Below are 23,397 nucleotides of genomic sequence, written 5' to 3'. Positions count from 1 at the left end.
AAAATTTAGCAGTGGCAGTATCCACATGTAAAAACCGGCTAATTAGCTTAAAATTTTGCTTTAAACATGGTATAGAAAAATAGTTAGCCTTCAAATTAGGAAGTTAAACCCAAATAGGAGCAAGAGAAATCTCTTAACGAGTATCAAAATATGCAGTCCAACAAAACAATCTCATTAGATATGTACCATTAAAAGAAATTTGGACCTTAACCAAAACATCTACACAATCATTAGGGTTTTTCATTTGAATGGCCCTTCAAGCATAAGAACTTTAATATGGTCTACATAGCGACCATATGAGCTTGTTGCTATCAGTATTCCACCTTAATTAATATCTGCTGCTACAACAAAGCCACAGTTTCTTTATAACCAAGCAGCATCGTATCATCATCCGGGTCCGGGTTTGCAGCACCTCCTATAATGCATGCGGCCTATCCTCAAGTTCCTGCAACATAAAAATAAAATCACCATGAAAGCGAAGCCAAAATTGTTATTTATATCCGAAAAAGTAGGCGTCCCAAAGATCATCCATGGGCACCGCAAGACCAACATAGTCTGATTCCATCATGTTTCCTTCATCAATATTAAACAATGTTGTCGGGTCATTAGCCCCACCAACCTCCATCCAGATCATGTTGCTAACTTCAGGTGGAGTTTCTCAATGGTAACACTTTTGCTCATATTCTCAGTACCTGGGTCCACAAAGATCGACACTTCGTGAATCTCACTTACCGATGCTAAAACATGATTCACTTCTTGCTCCTATGCTTTGTTTTTCAAATTCAACCTCTACTTCATCCAACAACATTCTGTTGATGGAAAAATGATGCCAATGGTGGACCTGCTTCCGTTTTCACCCCTCTTCCTTGCACTTGAACTATCTCTCTTTCCATTTACTGCTCCTATTGCTTTTGGGGCATGGAGGAGCTCGAGCTCACTCACTGATTTCTTTCTCTTCACCCTACCCGAGAATGAATCATCTTTCATTGATGCTGTTAGGGAGGATGAACACTTTATGTGCACTTTTGAACAACATGAATATCATGTCTGAACCCCGCTTGATGAAGTAGCAGTTTTACCAGCATCATTGAAAGAACCGCTTTTTGCTTTATATATGGGGTAAGATTTACGTCGGCTTACCTTTTTGTGGCAGTTGTACTCACTATAGACTTCATATCATTTTCGCATGAAGGGGAGAAAAAACAATCTTTCAACTCGGATTTACTAAACCAATTCTATCCTGTACTTTCATATTCCTTGTATCTAACAAGACTACGATTGACAAAAGTCATTGCCTTTCCTTCTACTACTTTACTAGCACTTTTTCTCGAGGAATTACAACCTCTGTTAGCCATCATCTTTTTGTATGTTGTGATGAGAAGTAGGTTTATTTCTACCTACTCGTCGTTCTTTTTCTTCTCTTGACTTTCACGCTGAATGGTTTCATCAATTTGACTCAAGATTTTTGTCTTCATTATACCATGTTTCTCCAGCTCAACTTTAAGTTTCATAATTTCTTGATCAATAGATTTTTCCTCCAAGGGTGGGGAAGGCCTGGTGTTTAGAGGTATGCCAATGCTCTGTAGCTCCATTCGTATTCTATCATCAAGCGGAAACGTTTGATATCAGGAATTGCAGGATGATATATAAGATGTGCCAAGCTTTAAAGAAAATTTTGAACCAGAATCCTCTCTGGAAATCACAAGAAAATCTCCTCTAGTTAGAAATGGCTAGCAACCATTTGATGAACTCTCATTGCAATGGGATGAACTTGATTCACGTTGATTACTTTGAGTATGAGATGCAATATTCCTATTACTGGAAACTTCATCCAGCAAAGCAATTATCAGGAGCTCAAAAATCCACTCCCAACTCAACTTTAGTTAAGAATTCGTTACAGTTATTTGGATCATTCGCTTGACCATGGTTCACTTGATGTTATGGCGAATGATTCAAATAGTTGTAACGGAGTATTAACTGAAGTTGAGTTGGGAGTGGACTTGCAATCTCCTGATAATTGCTTGCTGGATGAAGTTTCCTATAATAAGAATATTGCATCTCATACTCTAAGTAATTAATGTGAATCAAGTTCATCCAATTGTAATGAAAGCTCATCAAATAGTTGCTTGCCATTTCCGGCTAGAGGAGATTTTTCTGTGATTTAAAAAAAGGATTCTGGTTCAAAAATTTCTTCCAAGCTTGGCACATCTGATATATCATCTAGTTCCCTGTATCAAAAGATTCCCTGGATACACTGGTGCCGGAACCTCCAACTGGAAATTTGGATTCTAAAAAAGGGGATTCAAATAATGAAGAGTGCATTTAGAGATGAATAATGAGGAATGTGTCAACAATTTAATCTATTAAACTCATGCTTTTGTTATGTTATTTGTTATTGTTTTTACTCATATTTTGCACTTTGTTTTTAATCAAATCAATTATTTATATTTTGATGTTATATTATTATTATTATTATTATTATTATTATTATTATTATTATTATTATTATTATTATTATTATTATTATTATTATCATCATCATCATCATCATCATCATCATCATTATTATTATTATTATTATTATTATTATGCTAATATTACACACAATTGGAAACTATTATTCATGCCATTTTTCATTATTCATTTTGTACTATTCTTTATTTCGTAGTTTTTATGTAATGGCATTTTTCACTTCTCAATAATAGTTTTTATGTAATGGTATTTACCTTAATTTAGTACTAATTTGTAATATTCAGTTATATTTTCAAAATGTAATCACACTTTTCCTTTATATATTCGAAATGCAATCATACGGACTGTTACAAATCATTTACGGATGTGGTGCCATTTTTGCCAATTATTTGTAAGATTTTTCCAATTTGTATAATTTAACAAATTGATCATTTTTAATAGATATAACTGTTTTAATAATTTATATTTATATACAAATTATATAAAGCTTATTTTGTGACCAAGTATTGCACCATATGTATAGTACTATTCAAATTTATTAAAAAATTTTGAAAATTAAATAATTTAAAAATCTAAATTTATGTATGTAGTTTCCGGTTTTGTCTGTTTTAATTTACACAATACAACCTATGTAGTTTCCGCTTTTTAATATTTTGCTGCTTATAATAAAATAATTCACTAAAGATTTTTGTGCAAGTAAATAATCCGTAATTTTTTCCTTCTTTTATATAACTAATTGTATAATTTATATATACAATTTTCCCCAACTATAATAAACTAATAAACTAATATATTAAAATAATATTAATTGGTTTTCCATCAAAGTTAATTTCAATGAATTGAAAACCTATCCATTTTTTTGAATTCATTAGATGAGAATTTTGTGAGGAATGTAAATAATGATAATAATAATAATTATGATGTAATTAATGGGAGAGTTATAGTTAGGCACATGGTGGTCATGCGAGGGATCCGTGTCATCACAAGCTTATCGCCTCCCAACTTCTGGTAGTTATGGACGTAAAACAATAATATGATTTTATAACCATAATAAATATTAATTAGGTAATCATATACCATGTATATTAACTACTATGGTATTAAATAATTTTAATTAGGTATTATCCAATATATTAGGTATGATTATTTAATGGTATGCATGGTATTAAAAATAATAATAAAGTATGCTATTATGTATATAGTAATATTTGGGTATGGTATTATCTTGTGTTTGCCAGAAATAAATCAATCAATTGAAAAAAAAATATTTTAGCGTGTGCACCTATGTATGCTAATCATATACATGGTATTAAAATCAATTTTAATTAGATATTACCGTCTATATTAGGTATGGTATTAAATAATTCTAATTAGGTATTATCATGCATATTAGGTATGATTATTTTATTTACCGTGTACACCTATGTATGATAATCATATACTGATATACATGGTATTAAAATCAATTTTAATTAGATAATACCATCTATATTAGGTACGGTATTAAATAATTTTAATTAGGTATTACCATGCATATTAGATATGATTATTTAATTTACCGTGTACACCTATATGTATGTTAATCATATACATGGTATTAAAATCAATTTTAATTAGATAATACCGTCTATATTAGGTATGGTGTTAAATAATTTTAATTATAGATTACCATGCATATTAGGTATGATTATTGAATTTACCGTGTATATCTATGTATGCTACTCATATACGTGGTATTAAGGGTGTGTTTGGAAACACGGAAAATGATTTCTGAAAATCATTTTCCAGATTTCCAGTGTTTGGCAAGAAGGAAAACACTAAAGTCAATGGAAAATGAATGGATTTTTACGGAAAATGACTTCATTTTTTGCGAAGCTGTTGGTACGAGAAGTGATTCTTTGCGAAGCTGCTCTGCCAATATCGCAACTTTCCCATCTTTTCTTCTCCAAGATTTCTCCATAATCCTATATATAATAAAGCCATATGGTCTTGTGAAAATTAAATGGTGATCATCAACATTTAATTTTCACAAGACCATAATAATATTGTTAATTGTTAATTATAATAACAATAACAATAATAGTAATAATAATTGCAATAATAATAATGATAATAATTTCCACTGACAGTTTCTAATATATAAATATATATATATATATATATATATATATATATATATATATATATATATATATATATATATATATATATATATATATTTATTTATTTATTTATTTATTTATTTATTTATTATATTTATTTATATTTCAATTTCTATTGGCAAATTATTGTGTGAACGATGGTCCACATAATTGTAGGGATCATGAATATCAAATACATTTTTAATATATTAAAAATACATTATTTTTATATTGAAAGTACCTTACATACATATATAATGTAACCTTAGTAATTTAAAATATACTTTTTATTTCATGCAACCCCAAAGTTCATAAGTTTGAAATTAATATATGGCATAGCTAGGCGGTCTAATATTTAAGATTGTTGATGTGCATATTGAAGACTACGGAGACAAAGTTGCGTTATTCGTGGATTCATCGGATACTATCCAACAACACTCTCCAACTTAATTGACATGAAGTAGGCTTAGTAACATTAAGATTATATTCTCGAATTATTAGTTCTCATCTTTTATTGATTACACACTTAATTCGATAGTATTTGGAAGAAAAAATCAATGTTCGAACTAAGATTGTGATTTTGGTCTTTAAAGGTCAATTGTACGTTGCTACATTTAGAGTTAGAAATCCCAAAGGTCTAAAAATTTTGATCCGTGGAGACTCTAAAATTGTAATTCAATTACTATTATAGTTTACTAAGTTCTTAAAAATTTGTAATATTAAATACTATGTACTAAATTTTTAATATAGTTTAAGATTTGTAGTAATCACCCACCTTAAATATTATTTTAATTGTAAATATATTTATGTTCATAATTTTATCATAGTAATTCACACATAATAATTATTAAATAACAAAAATTTTATATATGAATAAACCTCCTATAGGGTATATTTTTATAACATATTTTCCGTGCATCGCACGGGACAAATACTAGTAATAATAATAATAATAATAATAACAATAATAATAATAATAATAATATAATTGAATTGTTTCTATCGTGTGACTATCGTGAATTTCATGCTATTTCCAATCGATTCTTTAATCTCATTGGGCATACAACACTCCTATGTCAACCAAATAAACATTAAAGTAGATAATATAAAACTGATAAAATAATTAACATTGTAAAAAATAAGTGGTGATTTCACTAACCTCAGAATATTTCACCTTTAACTCAATAGCAGTGACCCCTAGTAGAGGGGTACACACATTATCCCAAAGTTTTAGTTGACCATCTTGATCATCATCAAGGATATCAATCACCAATTTATATTTTATGATTCCATCTGACCACTGTTTGTTATATGGTTTGCAATACATTTTGTCCTCACTTTGTTGAAGTTTCTTCCCACAGTTCTTATTTGTACATGTAGTGAAATACCAATCGTTTTCAATATCACGAATTTCTCCGAACACCCAAAGTTGTCCAACCTACAAAGTTTATTAAAAACACCTCAAATCATGAGTTGTATGTTAAAAGGAATGTAATACAAATTTAGTTTAAATGACTGTGACGTTCTTTTCGTCATGAATATCCTTTAAAGAACTGATTGTGATATTATGATTCGACATAGCTCCAATAGATCCGCTTCCAATGAGTCTGGAAGTTGAGCTTATACTCCGCACATGAGTAAAGAAGCTAGGCAAACTACTTAAAACAAATATGTTGTAATCGTTCAAGATGTTATCGATTGCATATTATACGGCGTGGCCAAATTAAAATGCGTCAATACCTCTCCTTAAAACTGAAAAACTCAGGACATTCGTAGTTGAACAAAATCTTAGTTGCCGTATAAGAACTGGAAATCTTGACCTCACCATCTAATATAAAAAATAGTTTTAAATACGTATATTTGACAAAAATAAATTAAAATCTACCATTGTATTATTACTCGCCTTCAATCATCCTTGCCCTACACAATTGAAGTATAACAATCAATGGATCTGTTAAAACAACATTATAGAACGGCAACAACGAATCCACATGCTCGTCCCACAGGGTTATGCTGAATCGACTTTCCCTGAATTAACAGAAATTGATTTCGTAATAAAGGCTATATATTTATATTTAATTATACCAATAAAGAAGTCATAAAAATTTTACAAAAATACATACCTATAATCCTCAATGACAAAATCAATCAACCTTTGAGAGTTTTGATGAACATGAATAACTTTAGGCTCATAATTAAGGCTATATATTTATATTTAATTATACCAATAAAGAAGACTTAAAAATTTTACAAAAATACATACCTACAATCCTCAATGACAAAATCAATCAACCTTTGAGGTTTTTGATGAACATGAATAACTTTAGGCTCACAAATCGAAACTACACGACCAATCAAATCTGTGGGAAAAAAATAGAATCGGAAAATTGCAAAAAGAAATGACATAGTTTTATATGAAAGAGTAATAAAAAGAACAATATGTACAAAAGTTGTTGCAATGATCTTAACAATTAATTCGTTACAATCATCACCCCTGGAGCCTTCAAGGACCCAAAGTCCTTAAATATAAACATGTTTTTTTGGAAAAAATTAAATCATCTTGATCCGAGACTTTAATCATCGTGTCACTGTTTGCTTTCATAATGAATTTGTGCTGACGCGTCTTAAACCTCATGCGATATGTGTGCACAATGAAATTCTCAATGTCATACACTTTTAAACAGTAGCAAATTTGTCCACATATTCTTTTGGGATTTGTAGATGTATGCATATTCCCTACAGAAATCATTCATTAATTACAATTGATAAATAGATATTGAATAAAAGAGAAAAAACTATGGTGCAAATAATTTATAAATTAAATACATACCTTATAATCATGAAATAAGCATTCCAATGTTTGGTGGTGCAGTGGCGTGCATTGATATTCTCTAGAAAAATAGCAGCATATTAACCTAAGGCATATAGATGTTTTTGTAGTTCTAAGAGAGAGATCGGATATAGAAAGCTAATTAGACTACATGGGAATTCAACCTAGACCGATGCACCACTACTGGAAATTATGAAATTTTCGACCACCTAAAAGTGATCTTAAATCAAGTCAAAAGCCTTGTTCCGACCACTTTTGGTATTCGGAAAAATCTTTGTTGCTATTTCCGACCACGTTTTGCTTTCGACTTGATTTAAGATCATTTTCAGGTGGTCGGAAATTTCATAATATCCAGCAGTGGCAGTATTGTGTATGGGTTTTAATATGTAGGTAGATGAGGAAAACGTAGTATTGAGTATTGTGTATTGTGTACTGTTTTTATAAGAAAATTTGAGTGAGAGTTGTAGCATATATAGGGGTGGGTACTTCGGTTCGGTTTATCCGAACCGAATCGAACCAAACTAGTAATAGAAAACCGAATGGTTCGGGATTTTGTAACCCGAATGGTTTAGTACCAAACCGAACCGAACCGAACGCTATATTATTTTTTAATAAATAATAATAATAATAATAATAATAATAATAATAATAATAATAAATTAATAATAATAATAATAATAATAATAATAATAATAATAATAATAATAATAATAATAAAGAAGTAAATCCAAGTTCCTTGATGCTTGCTCCACCGTTCAGTTCTCATTCTTACTGGTACCGAATCTTAAATTTTTTATTTGATTTCTTTAAAGCTTGTTTTCTACATTGCACTGTTGTTGTTTGTCGCAATTGTTCTTTACCTCACAATTATATCTAACTTGAGTTATATTTACAATATTCAGTATTTTCCTTAGTTTCATGTTTTTCTATAAATTTAATGTTCTTTACAGTCATTCTAATTTTGATATCCAGTGCATTATAATTATTTTCTAGTACTGGAATATATTTCTAGTGCACTAGCAATGACATATTGTGTCCAAAAATTAACTATATAGTAATTGACACTTGTTCTTTTAATATCAACTATACAGATTGATGATTATTCATCTTATCAATAAAAATATTCCAACTGAATATTTTTATTTGATGTTTCTTGTTCGTACTCTTTAAACATTGGATTTGAAGTTTGAACTACGTGATTCATGTTTGTAATGTTTGAACTTTGAACTTTGGATTCAAATTTCTAAGTATGTGATGTTTTAGTAATTAGATTGCTATTAGTATGTGATGTTAGTATTTATTATTTAGTAGTATGTTTAAAATTTGAATTATTATTTTGTTATATAACGTTTATATTTTAGATGTGGATTATGTGAATATGTATTGTTTGGAAAATTATGAAATGTTGAAATTTGATGATCGTAATTCTCGTAAAGTCTTAAACCGAACCGAAGGCCGAACCGAAACTAAACCGATTGAAACCGAATCGAAGCCGAACCGAACTATAATGTTAAACCGAATGGTTCAACTTTTCTAAAACCAAAAAACTGTAACCGAAAAAAACCGAATCGAAGACCGAAGTGCCCAGCCATATATATATATATATATATATATATATATATATATATATATATATATATATATATATATATATATATATATATATATATATATATATATATATATACATCAATATACATGGTAATTTGCATATGACATTATGAAAAATTATTCTTTAATTACCCTAGTGTCTAATTAGTGAGCTAAACTTGAAACGGAATAAATTTTATAAATTAATTGATTAATTACCATAATATTCTTCCTTTTTATAACTAATTAGCCACATACGAAATATTTATGAAATATATATAGAGTAATTATATACACAGGGAGGATTATATTCAAATACAAACACCCCTTAAAATACAAACGTGTGGATTGATTAGGATCGTTGGATTTTGAAATTGGATGGATAGGATTGATTTAATTATTTATAGGGATTTTAAGAGTTAATTCCATTTTTGGTCCTAGACTTATTATGGTGTCGACAATTTTCATCCTCCATAATTAAAATTGCCATTTAGTAGCCACCGTTATTCAACGATGGACACTTTTGCTCCTCTGTGAACTTCTCCGTCTCTTGGCTGTCTATGAGAAGGGCAAACAGGTCTTTTAATTGGTCTTCTTCTCTAAGCGTATTAGTCAACTGATTACTACTTGTACTCCACAACGTTGACGAACAGAACCAGCTCAGAAGTGCGAAGACCACAGTAACCCTAATCTTCTCGAAGGCGAATGTGAAGGCGAGGATGTAGGGAGCAAGCACAATGGAAGGCGTCAGACGAGGCGACAACAATACCCCCGGTAATTTTGGATTTTTATGCGTTGTATGTATACGTATGCGAATAATAGCGAAACCCTAGGTGAATTTGAGTGTTGTGTGTATGTAGTGAACATAATAGTTGCAAAATCGTATGTGTTTTGTTAATGTGTGGTAAAATATGAAATAGGTTGATTTGTTATGCTTGTTGGTGGTATATATAGTGTGAGTTGTGGGAGTTGTGGGTATATAATGAACTGATAAAGTGCAATTTCCTTAGCTTTGCTTTAAATATTCTGTACATGTCAGCGGTTGTTTGTTGTTTGATATACATATGCTTTGAATGGTGTGGTTGGTGTTTCACTTTAAATGTGCAGTACATCTCCATTTGTTTTTGTATTCAAAGGGGGACCACATGGGGCAGTAGCTTTTTTTTTTTTCTTTGAAAGGGGACCACAATTTGCTTTGTCTGTTTCTCTGTTTTGTTGCTTTGTTGACTTATAATTAGTAAACTGTTTTAATTGTTGTGTTGCTTTGTTGCTTTGTTGCTGTGTTGTCTGTTAAATTGCTACATAGATGGAGGAAGTAACACAGCTAAATTCAATCTGAAGTTAAGACATGGTGGTCGTCTTAAGACACATGGAATTGGATATATTGGAGGGGTTGTTAACAGTTTTCATTTAGACATTGATTTGTGGGGCATGATGACTCTTAGGGATACAATTGAGGAGTTGGGTACAATATGTTAGACACCTTTAAATATTTCACCCCTACTGGTAGTGACACCCTATTTGAAATAAGTAATGATAGCGATTGTTGGGCTATTTGCGATGTTGGAATGTTTCCCAAAGAGATCGAGGTTTGGGTAGTAGGTGGTGTAGAAGGTGATGATGAAGCACCATCAGTAGAAAGTGAGGGTGATGAAGAATCTGGAGATTTTTTAGATGACTTTGAGAACAGTGCTGATGAAGTGGGAAATGATGACCAAGAGTTTGAGGCCAATGTTGACAACAATGTGGAGTTTGATGGGGTAAGAGAAAGTGGACAACCAGTAGCTGGGGTAAGAGAAAGTGAACAACATGTTGGTGGGGACAGTACTAGGGTTGTAGACAATGATCATGGTCTACAATTGTCTGATGAAGACAGTGGTAAGGACAGTGATGAAGAAGGCAAAATGAAATGGCCAGAATTTAGGTCTACCACTCAAATGCGTACCCCAAAATTCTGTGTTGGTTTAACATTTGCATCAAAGGTAGAATTCAAAGATGCAGTCCACAATTATGGTTTCAACAATGGTAAGGAATTGAAGTTTATTAGGAATGACAAAGAGAGGGTCTATGTTAGATGTAAACAAGTTGGCTGCCCTTTCAGAATTAATCTTTGGAAAGTTAAAAATGCCTTGTCATGGAGAATTGTCAGTTATAATGAATTGCATGATGGCTGTGGTTGGGTTTATGAGAACACCATGGTTAAATCAACTAGGATTGCAAAGAGATTGATGAAAGAGATTGGTGGCAACAGCAACTGGACCACTGCAGAATTTAGAGAGAGGGTTAAAGCAGATGAGGGGTTTGATTTGTCCACCAAGCAAGCCTATAGAGCTATGAGAAAGGCAAAGGAAGTCATTGAAGGTGAAGCTATTGAATTTTTCAACAAAATATGGAGCTACAAGTTGGAGATTGAAAAAACAAATCCTAACACCACATGCAAGGTAAAGGTAAGTGACTTACTATATGATGGAAAACCTAGGTTTCTAAGGATGTATTTCTGCTGGGAGGCTTCAAAGGAGGGATATAAGTTCTGTAGGAAGCTAATTGGAGTTGATGGTTGTCATCTAAAAACAAAATTTGGAGGTCAATTATTAACAGCTATTGGGATTGATGGGAATGACAGTATCTTCCCACTGGCTTATGCCATTGTTGAAGGAGAAACCAATGATTCATGGATCTGGTTCTTGAATTTCATTAAAACAGACCTAGAAATCACTCGAGAAGCAGAACAGCAACTTACATTTATCTCAGGTATAAACATTTATCTCATACCAGTGTATGTTTTCTGTTTTCTGTTTACATTTATCAAAGGAAGCTAATTGTAATATGTTTTCTGTTTTTAAATTGGTTGCAGACAAACAGAAAGGGCTTCTACCAGCTTTTGTAGAAGTGTTTCCATATGCCTCACATAGATTTTGTGTGAGGCATCTTCATGGGAACATGAAGCTTGCAGGATTTCAAGGCAAAGCAATGAAGGATGCACTCTGGACAGCAGCCAAGGCAACTACAGTTAACAGCTTCAGAGAAGCTATGTTAGAACTCAGGAAGTTGGATGAAGAGGCTTATCAGTGGCTAGGAGATAAACACCCTTCAGAATGGTCAAGGTCACATTTCACTCCCTTTGCTAGAAGTGATGCCTTAGTTAACAACATTTCTGAAAGTTTCAATGCCCTTATAGTAGATGCAAGGAAACAACCTCTGATTTCTTGTCTAGAAAGTATTAGGAAATTGTTGATGACAAAGTTCTTTGAAAATAAACAAAAACCTGTGAAATGGAAAGGTCCTTTCTGTCCTAACATAATGACAAAGATAGAATCTGTTGAGAGGGATGCCAGTGGGTGTTTAGGGAATCAAGCAGATGAACACTTATTTGAGATAAGGTGCATGACAGTGTTAGGGGGGATAGAGCAGCATTCCGTGGATTTGTTTAGGGGTACTTGTAGCTGTAGAAAGTGGGACTTAACAGGGATACCATGTAAGCATGCTGTGAGTGCCATTTGGATTAGACATGGTAATGGTCCAGTTCATCATTATGTAGACCCTTGTTACTCTATTACCAACTACTTGAATACATATGGGGGAAGGATTAAGCCACTGGCTGGTCCTAAAGAATGGCCCATTTCAAACCAAGAACCACCATTTCCACCTCTGTACAATAGCAAGCCTGGAAGACCAAGAAAGTTGAGGAAGAGAGGCAGAGATGAAATGACCAAAGATGGCACACATGTTAACCCAAGTTTGCTTGTTAAGCATTGCAAGAAATGCAACAAAATAGGCCATAACTCTAGGACATGCCCAGATGATCCAACTACAAGTCAAAGAAAGGTAATGTTGACTGATTATGTAACTGGCATTAATGTTTTATTATCTTCTCTGATTATTTTTTGCAGTAATTTTTTGTTTTTCTTCTCTGATTATGTAGCTGGCTCCAAAGAAAAAAAGGAACAGAAAGAAGAAAAATGTTGCTGCCCCACCAGTTCAACCTTGTGCCTCCTCACAAGCATCTTCAGGTTTGATAGAAGAAAATATAGATTTCTGGAATGAAGCAGCAGATTTTGCAAGTTTGTTTGACCACAATGCACCTATGGCAGGTTTGGTTGGCACTCAGCATGAAGAAATCTCTATAACTCAGCCAGAAGGTATCTTTGGGATCACTCAGCAACCAATCACCCCATCTCAGGCACCAAGCATGACTCAACCACCTCAAGCACCAGTAAGGCCACCTCAAGCACCAGTCAGACCACCTCTGGCACCAATCAGAAGACCTAAGGCACCAATCAGAAGACCTCAAGCACTCAATATACCTGCTTTGGCACCATCTCAGACTCAGCCACCAATCAGGCCACCTCATGCACTCAACATACCTGCTCTGGCACCATTTCAGACTCAGCCACCAATCAGGCCACCTCAAGCACTCAACATACCTGCTCTGGCACCATCTCAGACTCAGCCACCAATCAGGCCACCTCAAGCACCAAGCATACCACCTCAGGCACCAATCAGGTCTACATTAGGGTTAAAATCAAAATCAAAGAAGATGAAGAATACCTCTGACACACCTGTTCGTAGGAGGACAAGATCCACAACAACTCTCAAGTGTAGGTTCACCAACACATCAGACACACCTCTAAACATTGAGTAAACTTGACTTCTAGACTGATGTTTTGGTACTGTGATACTGAAATTGGTTGTATGTATGCATATATTCTGGATTTAGTTTTTGGTAGGCTACTGTGAAACTCAAACTTGGATGTAGCTTATGTTTTGGTACTGTGAAACTGCTTGTATCTATGCATATATTATGGTACAGAATCTGGATTGGTTTTTTGCTACATTGATGAACTTAATCAATTTGGAATGACATGCCTTGTATGGCTATATTCTGAACATGGATCTCTTTTATTTTATGTTCTTTGATATGGCTTAGAATTGCTACTTTTTGGGCAATTACCACTACCACATTCCTTAAAAGATGAACAAGTAACATTGGAATAATGCGATAACAGTTACCATTTTAAAAGATGAACAAGTAACATTGTCATCACACTGTATAGAATTACCAAATTCATTACAAGTACCATTGTCAAATTCATTACAATGCATAACACTGCCATACACAAAAAAGCAAAACATAACACTCACTCCTTATGTCAAAACACACACTGCATAACACTTATGGGAGCAAATACACCTCATTCTTAAAACCTAACCTCTCATTTTTTCCATTACCACTGGTAAAATAAGCAATTAACAATACAATAAGCCCACATACAACAAGCAGCTTCATTGAACTACATCTTTTGCTCCTACGCATATCCTTCAAATCACCATCTTCCCCTCTTGGAACACTTCTAGGCTTTGATTTTAATTTTGCTATTTCTTCTTCACATTTGTTAATTCTCTTCAGAAGCCCCGGTATAATCCTCTTAGACCTAGGGCACATTGGAGGATCATACCACTTCACAAACGTATAACTAGATCCATCCTGAAAATTTGCAACAATAGCAATCAAAACCACTACAAACAATTCTAAATTCCAGTAAATTAATTTAATGCACTATGCAAATACAAAAACAAAATTTGAGTACTAACCTTACAACCCGAGCATTCCCAGTACCTCCTACCGGGGTTGTCATTTGTCCATGATGTTCTCAAACTCAGTTCTTGACCACATTCGCAAACTTCGGTTGAAATCCATTCCCCATACATATAAGTCTTTCTCTTTGTTGAAGAACTCGAAGAATGACTGCGTACTACCTTCGATCCTTCCATTGAGAATTTCAAAATGATTCCCCTAACCCTAACCCTCTCTGTTGATCGACAAACACTCGAGTGAAGGAAGAAATATAAGGAAGAGAAGAAGACCAATTAAAAGACCTATTTGCCCTTCTCATAGACGGCCAAGAGACGGAGAAGTTCACAAAGGAGCAAAAGTGTCCACCGTTGAATAACGGTGGCTACTAAATGGCAATTTTAATTATGGAGGATGAAAATTGTCGACACCCTAATAAGTCTAGGACCAAAAATGGAATTAACTCAGATTTTAATGTAGGGTGCGCCTGTTTTTATGTTAGGAAGGGTAATTTTGAATTTTTACTATTGATTTAGTCGGATCAAATTCTTCCTCTACAATCACGCGCATAAGCCTTTTTGTTTTTCCTGGTCTCTCTCTTTGTTTAGCGTACGTGCGCCAACGACTCTTCATCAGGAGCAGACGATGGTCGAGGGTGTAGGTCGAGGTATTTTTCCCCCTTTTGTCGTTTCCAATTTTTTGCTTTTTATCCTTTGTGTTGCGGTGACCGTTTGGTGGGGGATGGGGTGGGTGGATATGCATGTGTGTTTCTATCTCAGCGGTGTTGTGTTGGGGGGGTGGGGAGGGGGATGGTGGTTCATGGGTCGGACGGTAGGATTGGGGGCGGGTTTAGTAGATGTAGGGTTTTTTTTAATTACTTTTTTTTTGTAACATTTTTGCTCAATTTTGGCTTTTTGGGTGGCTGTTGTCTTTGTGAGGTGAGTGTGGATGCGCTGGTGGGGGGTGTGGTGGCGGGGACCTGCGGCTATGGCGATGCGACATTGCGAGAGGAGTTTTGGGGTAGGGGGCTACTGTTGGTAGTTACAGGGGGTTGTTGGTGGTGTTTGGTCGACGGTGGAAGGATTTTGCTGCTAGCCGTGTTCGGTTTTTTTTTTTTTTTTAAATATTATCTATTTCATTTTGGGTAATACTTTTTGGGGTTAGCAGCAACAGGAATCGACCATTTATATATAAAGATAGGGGACAAATATGATCTGAGAGCTTTATAGATCACAGAATGTGGAGGGAGGTGAGGGCACGCATGGCCTGCACGTGGAAGAAAAAGTTAGAATAAAATCACTAGATTGATAGGTTTAGGTGGGTGCATGCACTAGCCACTACAATGGTCATGAGTCAATTGAATCAATAAGTCCCGACCCTATCATTCAATAGTGAGATAGCAACTAGGCACAAACATACAAAAAATTAACAAGAAGCTAAGCTATGCATATAATAAGTTTTAAGGCTGTTTATATGGTAACTAAACAAAATAATGAGTTGATAACTAAGCAATATAATCAAGCTACCCTGGATGTTGAACAACCATTATTAGTGTCCATAAAAGGATTTGATCACTAAATACTTATTAAACTAGCCATGGTAGATTAGATATAATGGATGCATTAGTCTTCATTACTCTACCAAGTTGGCTGGCATCTATCATATATATATATAAATATAAATATAAATATAAATATAAATATATATATATATATATATATATATATATATATATATATATATATATATATATATATATATATATATATATATAGAGGCGGGTTCAGGTGCGGCAGTGTCTTACGGTGCGGTTATTTCTTACGGTGCGGGAACACCAATAGTTCACCAAATATGCACCATCAATGTTAAGAAATACACCACACAAAACAGAGCAAACAGAGCCCTGCATCACCAAACACACACCATTAGGTGTGAATAAAAACACCATACACTGTTCGAAAATACACCATTGGGGGTGGTGAGTTATATGGTGTGTTTTTTTGAGTCAGTGGTGTACTTTGTGATATTTTATTACATTTCATTGGGGTGTGTTTTTATTACACTGTTGGTGCATATTGCTAACACTGTTGGTGCATATTGCTAACACTGTTGGTGTATTCTGGAATTTGACCGCACCGCCGCACCGTAAGACCCCGCCGCATATGAGCGCTCTTCTATATATATATATATAGAGGCGGGTCCAGGTGCGGCAGTGTCTTACGGTGCGGTTATTTCTTACGGTGCGGCAACACCAATAGTTCACCAAATATGCACCATCAACGTTAGGAAATACACAACACAAAACAGAGTAAACAGAGCCCTGCATCACCAAACACACACCATTAGGTGTGAGTAAAAACACCATACACTGTTCAGAAATACACCATTGGGGGTGGTGAGTTATATAGTGTGTTTTTTTGAGTCTGTGGTGTATTTTGTGATGTTTTATTACATTTCATTGGGGTGTGTTTTTATTACACTGTTGGTGCATATTGTTAACACTGTTGGTGTATTCTGGAATTTGACCGCACCGTAAGACCCCGCCGCATATGAGCGTTCTTCTATATATATATATATATATATATATATATATATATATATATATATATATATATATATATATAGGGTTGAGTTCAAATGAGGAAAACAATATATATATATGAACATCACTTAATTAGCTCTCAGATAAAATGTTCTACGTTCCACAATAAGATTTACTAAAACATTTTACCACATGTTCTATAGATTTCCCCAAACATGCATATATTCTTGACACGAAATAGATTAAAAAAAAAAAGCATAGTTTCTATTTCACATAACAAATGTACATTTGGTCGATGTTCGTCTATTTCTCATTACATGTAGAGATGTCCCACACAAGAGTTATTGATTCAAGTTCAACTTAGTTTTTTTTTTTTTTTTTTTTTTTTTTTTTTTTTTTTTTTGCTGGGCGTGTTCTGCTGTTTTTTTTTTTTTTCAAAGTCCATTTATTTCATTTGGGTAATGCTTTTGGTTGCTTCCCCATCTATATTTGTTGGTGATTTTCGTAATTTATGTTTGATATAATACCTATGTGCACTCTTGTGTGGACATCAATTGTCCTTAATCCTAGGAGAGAGATAACAGGATTATCCATCTGGTTAATTAATATATAGTACTGTATAATTCACCATCAAGATCAACTTAGTTGTTTTTTTTTTAAGTATAAATTGTTGCTTTGTATTTGTTTTCTGTGTTTGGAAGGGCATCTTCTATTTAGTAATTTTCTTATGGGTTTTTTGTGCCATGTGTGTTAAATATTTCTGCTCATCCTTGGACATTAGTAGCTGCTGTGCGCATAGTTGGGCAGCAGTCTGTGCAGCCCAGTTGGAGCAGTTTGCAATATGTTGTTTTGGGCTATTTCTGTTAGAGATATATATGTGCTCTCATGCTGGGTTTGTTAATGTGTTGTTAGCATGGTTGTGCATTACTGTGTGCACTTTGGTCTATAATGTTCAATCTTGGGCTAGTTTTGTATTATTGGTCGTGTTCTATGTTTTCTTGCGGTTGAATTATCTGTGTGCATGGTGGGATTTGAGTGTGTGCAGCCGTGTCGTAGTGTACTATGGGTTTTTTTTTGTTTGGTATGTGCACTCCAACTCGGTGTGTGGTTTAGTTGTATGCATGGATGGGTACAAGTGTTGTGTTTGTTTCAGGTAAGAAGTCCAAGGTTTCATAGAGTGATCTTGGTGCCTCATAGAGCTGTGCTAGAGATTAAAACTTTGTTTCGCCACGTTTGGCCTTTCTTGCTAGGCTGCAAGAAGACCCGGTGTGGAATGCCCCCGATGGTGAGCTGACTGCAGAAGAGGATACATCGTTTCCTAGGGTTAAGATTAAGTCGTCGGCTTCCGTTTTGGTTGAGGCGCTTAGAGACTTGTCATCTTAGCAGCAGAATGACATTAGAGATGTTGGTTTTTAGCAGTGATATTTATTTCGTAATACTATTACATTTGTTTTTGTACAGTAATATAATATTCTTCTTTACATTTCTTTCTAGTATTCGTGTAACCCTGTGCACATATATAATGTATGGTTCATCTATTTCATTGTTTTTAGGTTTGCACCATCTGTTACTCAGTGGTGCACATTAGTTTAAATTATGTCTACCTGTGTGCATATCAACACACAACTATATGAATTGTGTTCTTTAACCTTTTTTTTGCAGCCGCTTAGATTTTAAGGCTTGCACACATGTGTGTGGGTGTGTGCTTCCCCCTGACTATGCACACATTACTAAATTTATCATATGTCAAATACAATGTTACTACCATTTTCCTTTATATCTTTAGCACAACTCTACAAATAATTATATCTTCCGCTTGGTTTTGAATGAATTTTAATAAAATTGTGTGGACTTATTACCACCGTAATCATGTGTGTGCACTTACATCCATTTATATGTGCACTACGGGCCCAAGATTATTCTTTCTTGCGTGCAGGCTAAATTGCAATGGATGAAGTGTACCCTTAAATTTATTCAATAATAAGTCCTTTCAATAAAGAAACCTTTTGCGTTCTATTTAGTACATAATCTAACTAATTTAAAATCATTTTTTTAAATGACGGTTGTCAGATGATGCTCTTCTCTATAGACAATTACGACAGTCAAGGTGGCCTTCTCGGTTGCATGTATGACACTTTCGTGATCCTTTCTTGCTCTTATTGCATTTTTGATGGGCATATTTTACGCTCATATTTTAGGTACATCTTTATAATATTTTTATATTAATTATTTAATATTATCTAATAATTAGTTCTTTTTATATACATAGTATAATCTATTCTTATACTATATATAATATATATAATATATAATTTATAAGAGTACATACTACGTACTTAATACTATATATATATAATATACAATATAATATATAATATAATATATATAATATAGAATGCATTATAGTATATACATATAATGCGTACTACATTATAATTACTTTTATATATATATATATATATATATATATATATATATATATATATATATATATATATTATAAATCTAAACTTTACAATTGATTTTTTCTTTTTTGTACAGGCATGCATCATAATAACATGGCTGGAATTGTGGAAGACTCAAGCATAAGGCAAAATAATAGGAAAAATGAGTAGTAGAAAATGATTGGGAAAATATATAAATAGTTAAGGTTTACTATTGTAAAATGTTCATTCTTCCCCTCTCGAATATTCTTTAAGGTTGTTATCAATGTCCATTCGCGGCTAATTTCTTGTTTGGTTTAGTGAATTGAAGCCCCGGAGTTCATCACGCTGTAAGGTTATTTATTTATTTTTATTATATATTTTTTATGCATTTGAGTATTAAATATTCTTCTAAGTTATTTGAAATAATTGTGTCATTTAATTGCTAGGGAGGCCTACTAGTTATTTATTTGATATAATTATTTGCTATATTAGATAATGTTGTGCTACAAATTACTCTAATATTCAGTAGCAACTGGGTTAATTATTGACGGCTTAGTGATAATTGGACTCGGGTAGAATATTTTCCTAAATTAAATGCAACCGCTTGTGCTTGTGTTATTTAGTTTGTCGGTTTTCCTAGTTCCTATTGCTGCTATTAAATTAAATCTATAGCGCTTGTCTTAGGTTATTTAGTAGTTAGGGGTAATTAAACCGCGTGTGCTTTAGTTACCTACAACTAAGGGAAAACGGAAATGAAATAATTTCACGACAAATATTCAACTGCATATTAATTACTTTATAAATCAATGATCAGTGTTAAACTCCGGTGGTGGATCTTTACTGACCAAGGTTTCTTATTATAAGTGTTTTCGATATATTATTTTCACTGTTTATTCGTTCGATTAAATTTCTCGTTTATTTAATTTCTCTTTTATTTAATATTTATTCTCGATATATTCCAAACCCCCCATTATTTCCTTGAGCACAAAAGTTAAACTAGTTACTCCTCGTGGGATCGATCCTTACTCCCGCTACTACGTTTGTAAGGTTTTAATTTGGGAGCCTACGACAGCTCACCAATTTTCTTTGGAGCTTTTGTACCGTTTACCACTTTCTTTGTTTTTGCGCACCAGATGTATTTTATGGATCACATATGTATTAGTGCACACACCTAATATCCACTATGCACACACTGAATCACATTGTAATCTTTAACGCACAAAAAAGTTTATACTATTAAAATTAAACTTTAAACAATAAACGCACATGTTTGACCGGTATGTTAAATAAAAAGACATTACATCTCTAAAGCACGCATAATTTTTCCTTTCGAGCGTGTCAGCCCAAAATATGCAGCATCATTATTTATCTTCACTGAGGTCAAAATCAAACTAGTAGTATGGAATAATCTTTTTTTTTTTTTCTAAAACATGTTTTCAACCACCATTTGTGCATCTTCTCTTGAGATATATGTTAATAAATCCCTTTTGCCACTCCCTTTATTTTTGCGCACGCGGTGTATTTCATGGATAACATATGTATTAGTGCACACACCTAATTTCAACCACCATTTGTGCACACCTGTTTGTCTGGTATGTTGCTTCAAAAGACATTACATTTCCAAGCATACATATCTGTTCGTGAATGCACACATTAAGCACTCTGATTGACTCAATTTGTTTTTTGTATAACAGTTATACATGCACAGAGATCCTAAAGTGGGTGCACACGGTTTTCCAAGAGGTTATTTGTGTGCATTCATGCGTCTATGTGTGTGCACATTACGTCCCATAATTGCAGAATTCTACGTTGCCTAGCCATGTTCACACCCGAATTGTTTGCAAATATTTGTGGCTCTAAATTATCATTCTAATTTGACGAAATGTTTTTGTCTAGTTCTATTGTAGTTTAAGTAAATTTGACAGTGCTCCTTGCATAGGGACCAGGTTCTGGACTCTAGGAATGGGGTGTTGGGTGCCTGTGGATTGACAATTGAATTGAGAACTAACAATCCAATTTTAAAAAGTGTAATTATCAAGTGATGCACAAGGTTGTGTTTTGGTTTCTACACATGTGTAGAGCGTGTTGTCCTTGAAAGCATAAAAATTGTCGCCATATATAACCATCTCCTTTTCCTGCGCTTCTTGATGGTTGCGTCGAAGTGGTGATTTGCTGCCGGAGGAATCACAGTTGCATATTAGACTCCTTCCTAAATTAAAAGACATGTAATCCTTTTTTATTTTGTATTCTAATATTATCCATATTTACGTTTGCTTACATTTCCTCAATTACCCCTATTTTAAATTTATATCCTAATTACTCCCTGCCAATCTTCTGAATCTGTGCCGTCCAAACACTCTAATCCTATAGCTAGATTTTGTCCTCATGTTTGTATTTTAAGGGTGTTTGCATGTGAATATATAATTTGTATAATTAATGAAATTTTAGTTATGAAAACTTCACACGGAATAAATTTTATAAAGTAATCAATTAATTACAATAATATTCTTTCTTTCCTTAACTAATTAGTCACACACTGTATATTTATGAAATATATATAGAGTAATTATATTTACACGGATATGAACATAAACTTTGAGAAAATTTTTCTTAAATTACCGTACTGTCTAATTAGTCAACTAAACATCACACGAACTCCAAATTTATAAAATAATTAATTAATTACCATAATTAATTAGTCACACCCGGAATATTTATGAAATATATATAGAGTATGTTGATCATATAGCCATTAATGTGCAATCCAACTATCAATTTAGGTTTTTAGTTGAGATGGAGCACATGCTTTAAGTTGGTATCAGAGACAGACTAAAGGTCATAGGTTCGAATCTCAGTGCCACTCATAAGCGACTACGGTGCAATCCAACTATCAGCTTAAGTTGAGATGGAGCACACGCTTTAATTGAGTAATTACATAAATAAATTTTAGTCAACTAAACTTCACAGGTAATAAATTTTATAAACTAATTAATTAATTACCACAATTTTCTATTTTTTTTCCATAACTAATTAGTCACACACGAAATATTTATGATTACGAAATATATATAGACTAATTATTATATACACACGGAAATGAATATAAAATTTTTATAATTAATTAAATTCTAGTCAACTAAACTTTACACGGAATAAATTTTATAACTAATTAATTAATTACCATAATTTTCTTTCTTTCCCTAACTAATTAGTCACACACGGAATATTTATGAACTTTATATAGAGTAATTATATACATATGGATATAAATATATAATTTGTATAATTAATTAAGTTTAAGTCAACTAAACTTCACACGGAATAAATTTTATAAACTAATTAATTAATTATCATAATTTTCTTTCTTTCCATAACTAATTAGTCACAAACGGAATATTTATGAAATATATATATAGAGTAATTATATACACCGGGATATTAATATATAATTTGTAATTAATGAAATTTTAGTTATGGAAACTTCACACGAAATAAATTTTATAAAGTAATCAATTAATTACCATAATATTCTTTCTTTCCATAACTAATTAGTCACACACTATATATTATGAAATATATATATATATATATATATATATATATATATATATATATATATATATATATATATATATTATTCACATGGAATTTACTTAATCTTGTATATGCACACGGAATATCCCTTAATCTTGTATAATTAATCTTATATATAATTTCTTTAATTAATTAAATTTGGATATTACACAAATGCCACTAAGTTTTGGGTGGAAAATTTGGAAAGGAGGATTTTACTTTACTTTTATATATATATATATATATATATA

The 23,397-nt window shown here is 32.8% G+C and overlaps 2 protein-coding genes across 2 annotated transcripts; both read right to left on the bottom strand.

The window, feature by feature from the left end:
* Positions 1 to 5,612: 5,612 nt before the first annotated feature.
* LOC109152469 lies at positions 5,613 to 7,019 on the bottom strand. Its single transcript, XM_019300169.1, has 7 exons — positions 6,877 to 7,019; positions 6,737 to 6,814; positions 6,517 to 6,641; positions 6,354 to 6,441; positions 6,130 to 6,268; positions 5,773 to 6,051; positions 5,613 to 5,684 (listed from the first exon to the last, which is right to left on the bottom strand). The coding sequence occupies exons 1-7, from the start codon at positions 7,017 to 7,019 to the stop codon at positions 5,613 to 5,615; spliced, it is 924 nt and encodes a 307-aa protein (XP_019155714.1).
* Positions 7,020 to 14,206: 7,187 nt separating this feature from the next.
* LOC109152468 lies at positions 14,207 to 14,805 on the bottom strand. The gene is made up of 2 exons (XM_019300168.1): positions 14,626 to 14,805; positions 14,207 to 14,518 (listed from the first exon to the last, which is right to left on the bottom strand). The coding sequence occupies exons 1-2, from the start codon at positions 14,803 to 14,805 to the stop codon at positions 14,207 to 14,209; spliced, it is 492 nt and encodes a 163-aa protein (XP_019155713.1).
* Between the last annotated feature and the right edge of the window lie 8,592 nt (positions 14,806 to 23,397).

Source organism: Ipomoea nil, unplaced genomic scaffold, assembly GCF_001879475.1.
Source record: "Ipomoea nil cultivar Tokyo-kokei standard unplaced genomic scaffold, Asagao_1.1 scaffold2422, whole genome shotgun sequence".
NCBI lineage: Eukaryota > Viridiplantae > Streptophyta > Magnoliopsida > Solanales > Convolvulaceae > Ipomoea > Ipomoea nil.
Note: the sequence above shows the minus strand (reverse complement) of the source record. Positions and strands in the feature narration are given on the sequence as shown.

Excerpts from the sequence above, each read along its gene's own strand:
- LOC109152468 (XM_019300168.1), bottom strand. The coding sequence starts at position 14,805 with ATGGAAGGATCGAAGGTAGTACGCAGTCATTCTTCGAGTTCTTCAACA. Across the intron at positions 14,519-14,625 it reads GGGAATGCTCGGGTTGTAAG|GATGGATCTAGTTATACGTT; the intron begins GTTAGTACTCAA and ends GCAAATTTTCAG.
- LOC109152469 (XM_019300169.1), bottom strand. The coding sequence starts at position 7,019 with ATGTCATTTCTTTTTGCAATTTTCCGATTCTATTTTTTTCCCACAGAT. Across the intron at positions 6,815-6,876 it reads TTTGTCATTGAGGATTGTAG|CCTTAATTATGAGCCTAAAG; the intron begins GTATGTATTTTT and ends ATAAATATATAG. Across the intron at positions 5,685-5,772 it reads TAAAGGTGAAATATTCTGAG|GAGTGTTGTATGCCCAATGA; the intron begins GTTAGTGAAATC and ends TGGTTGACATAG.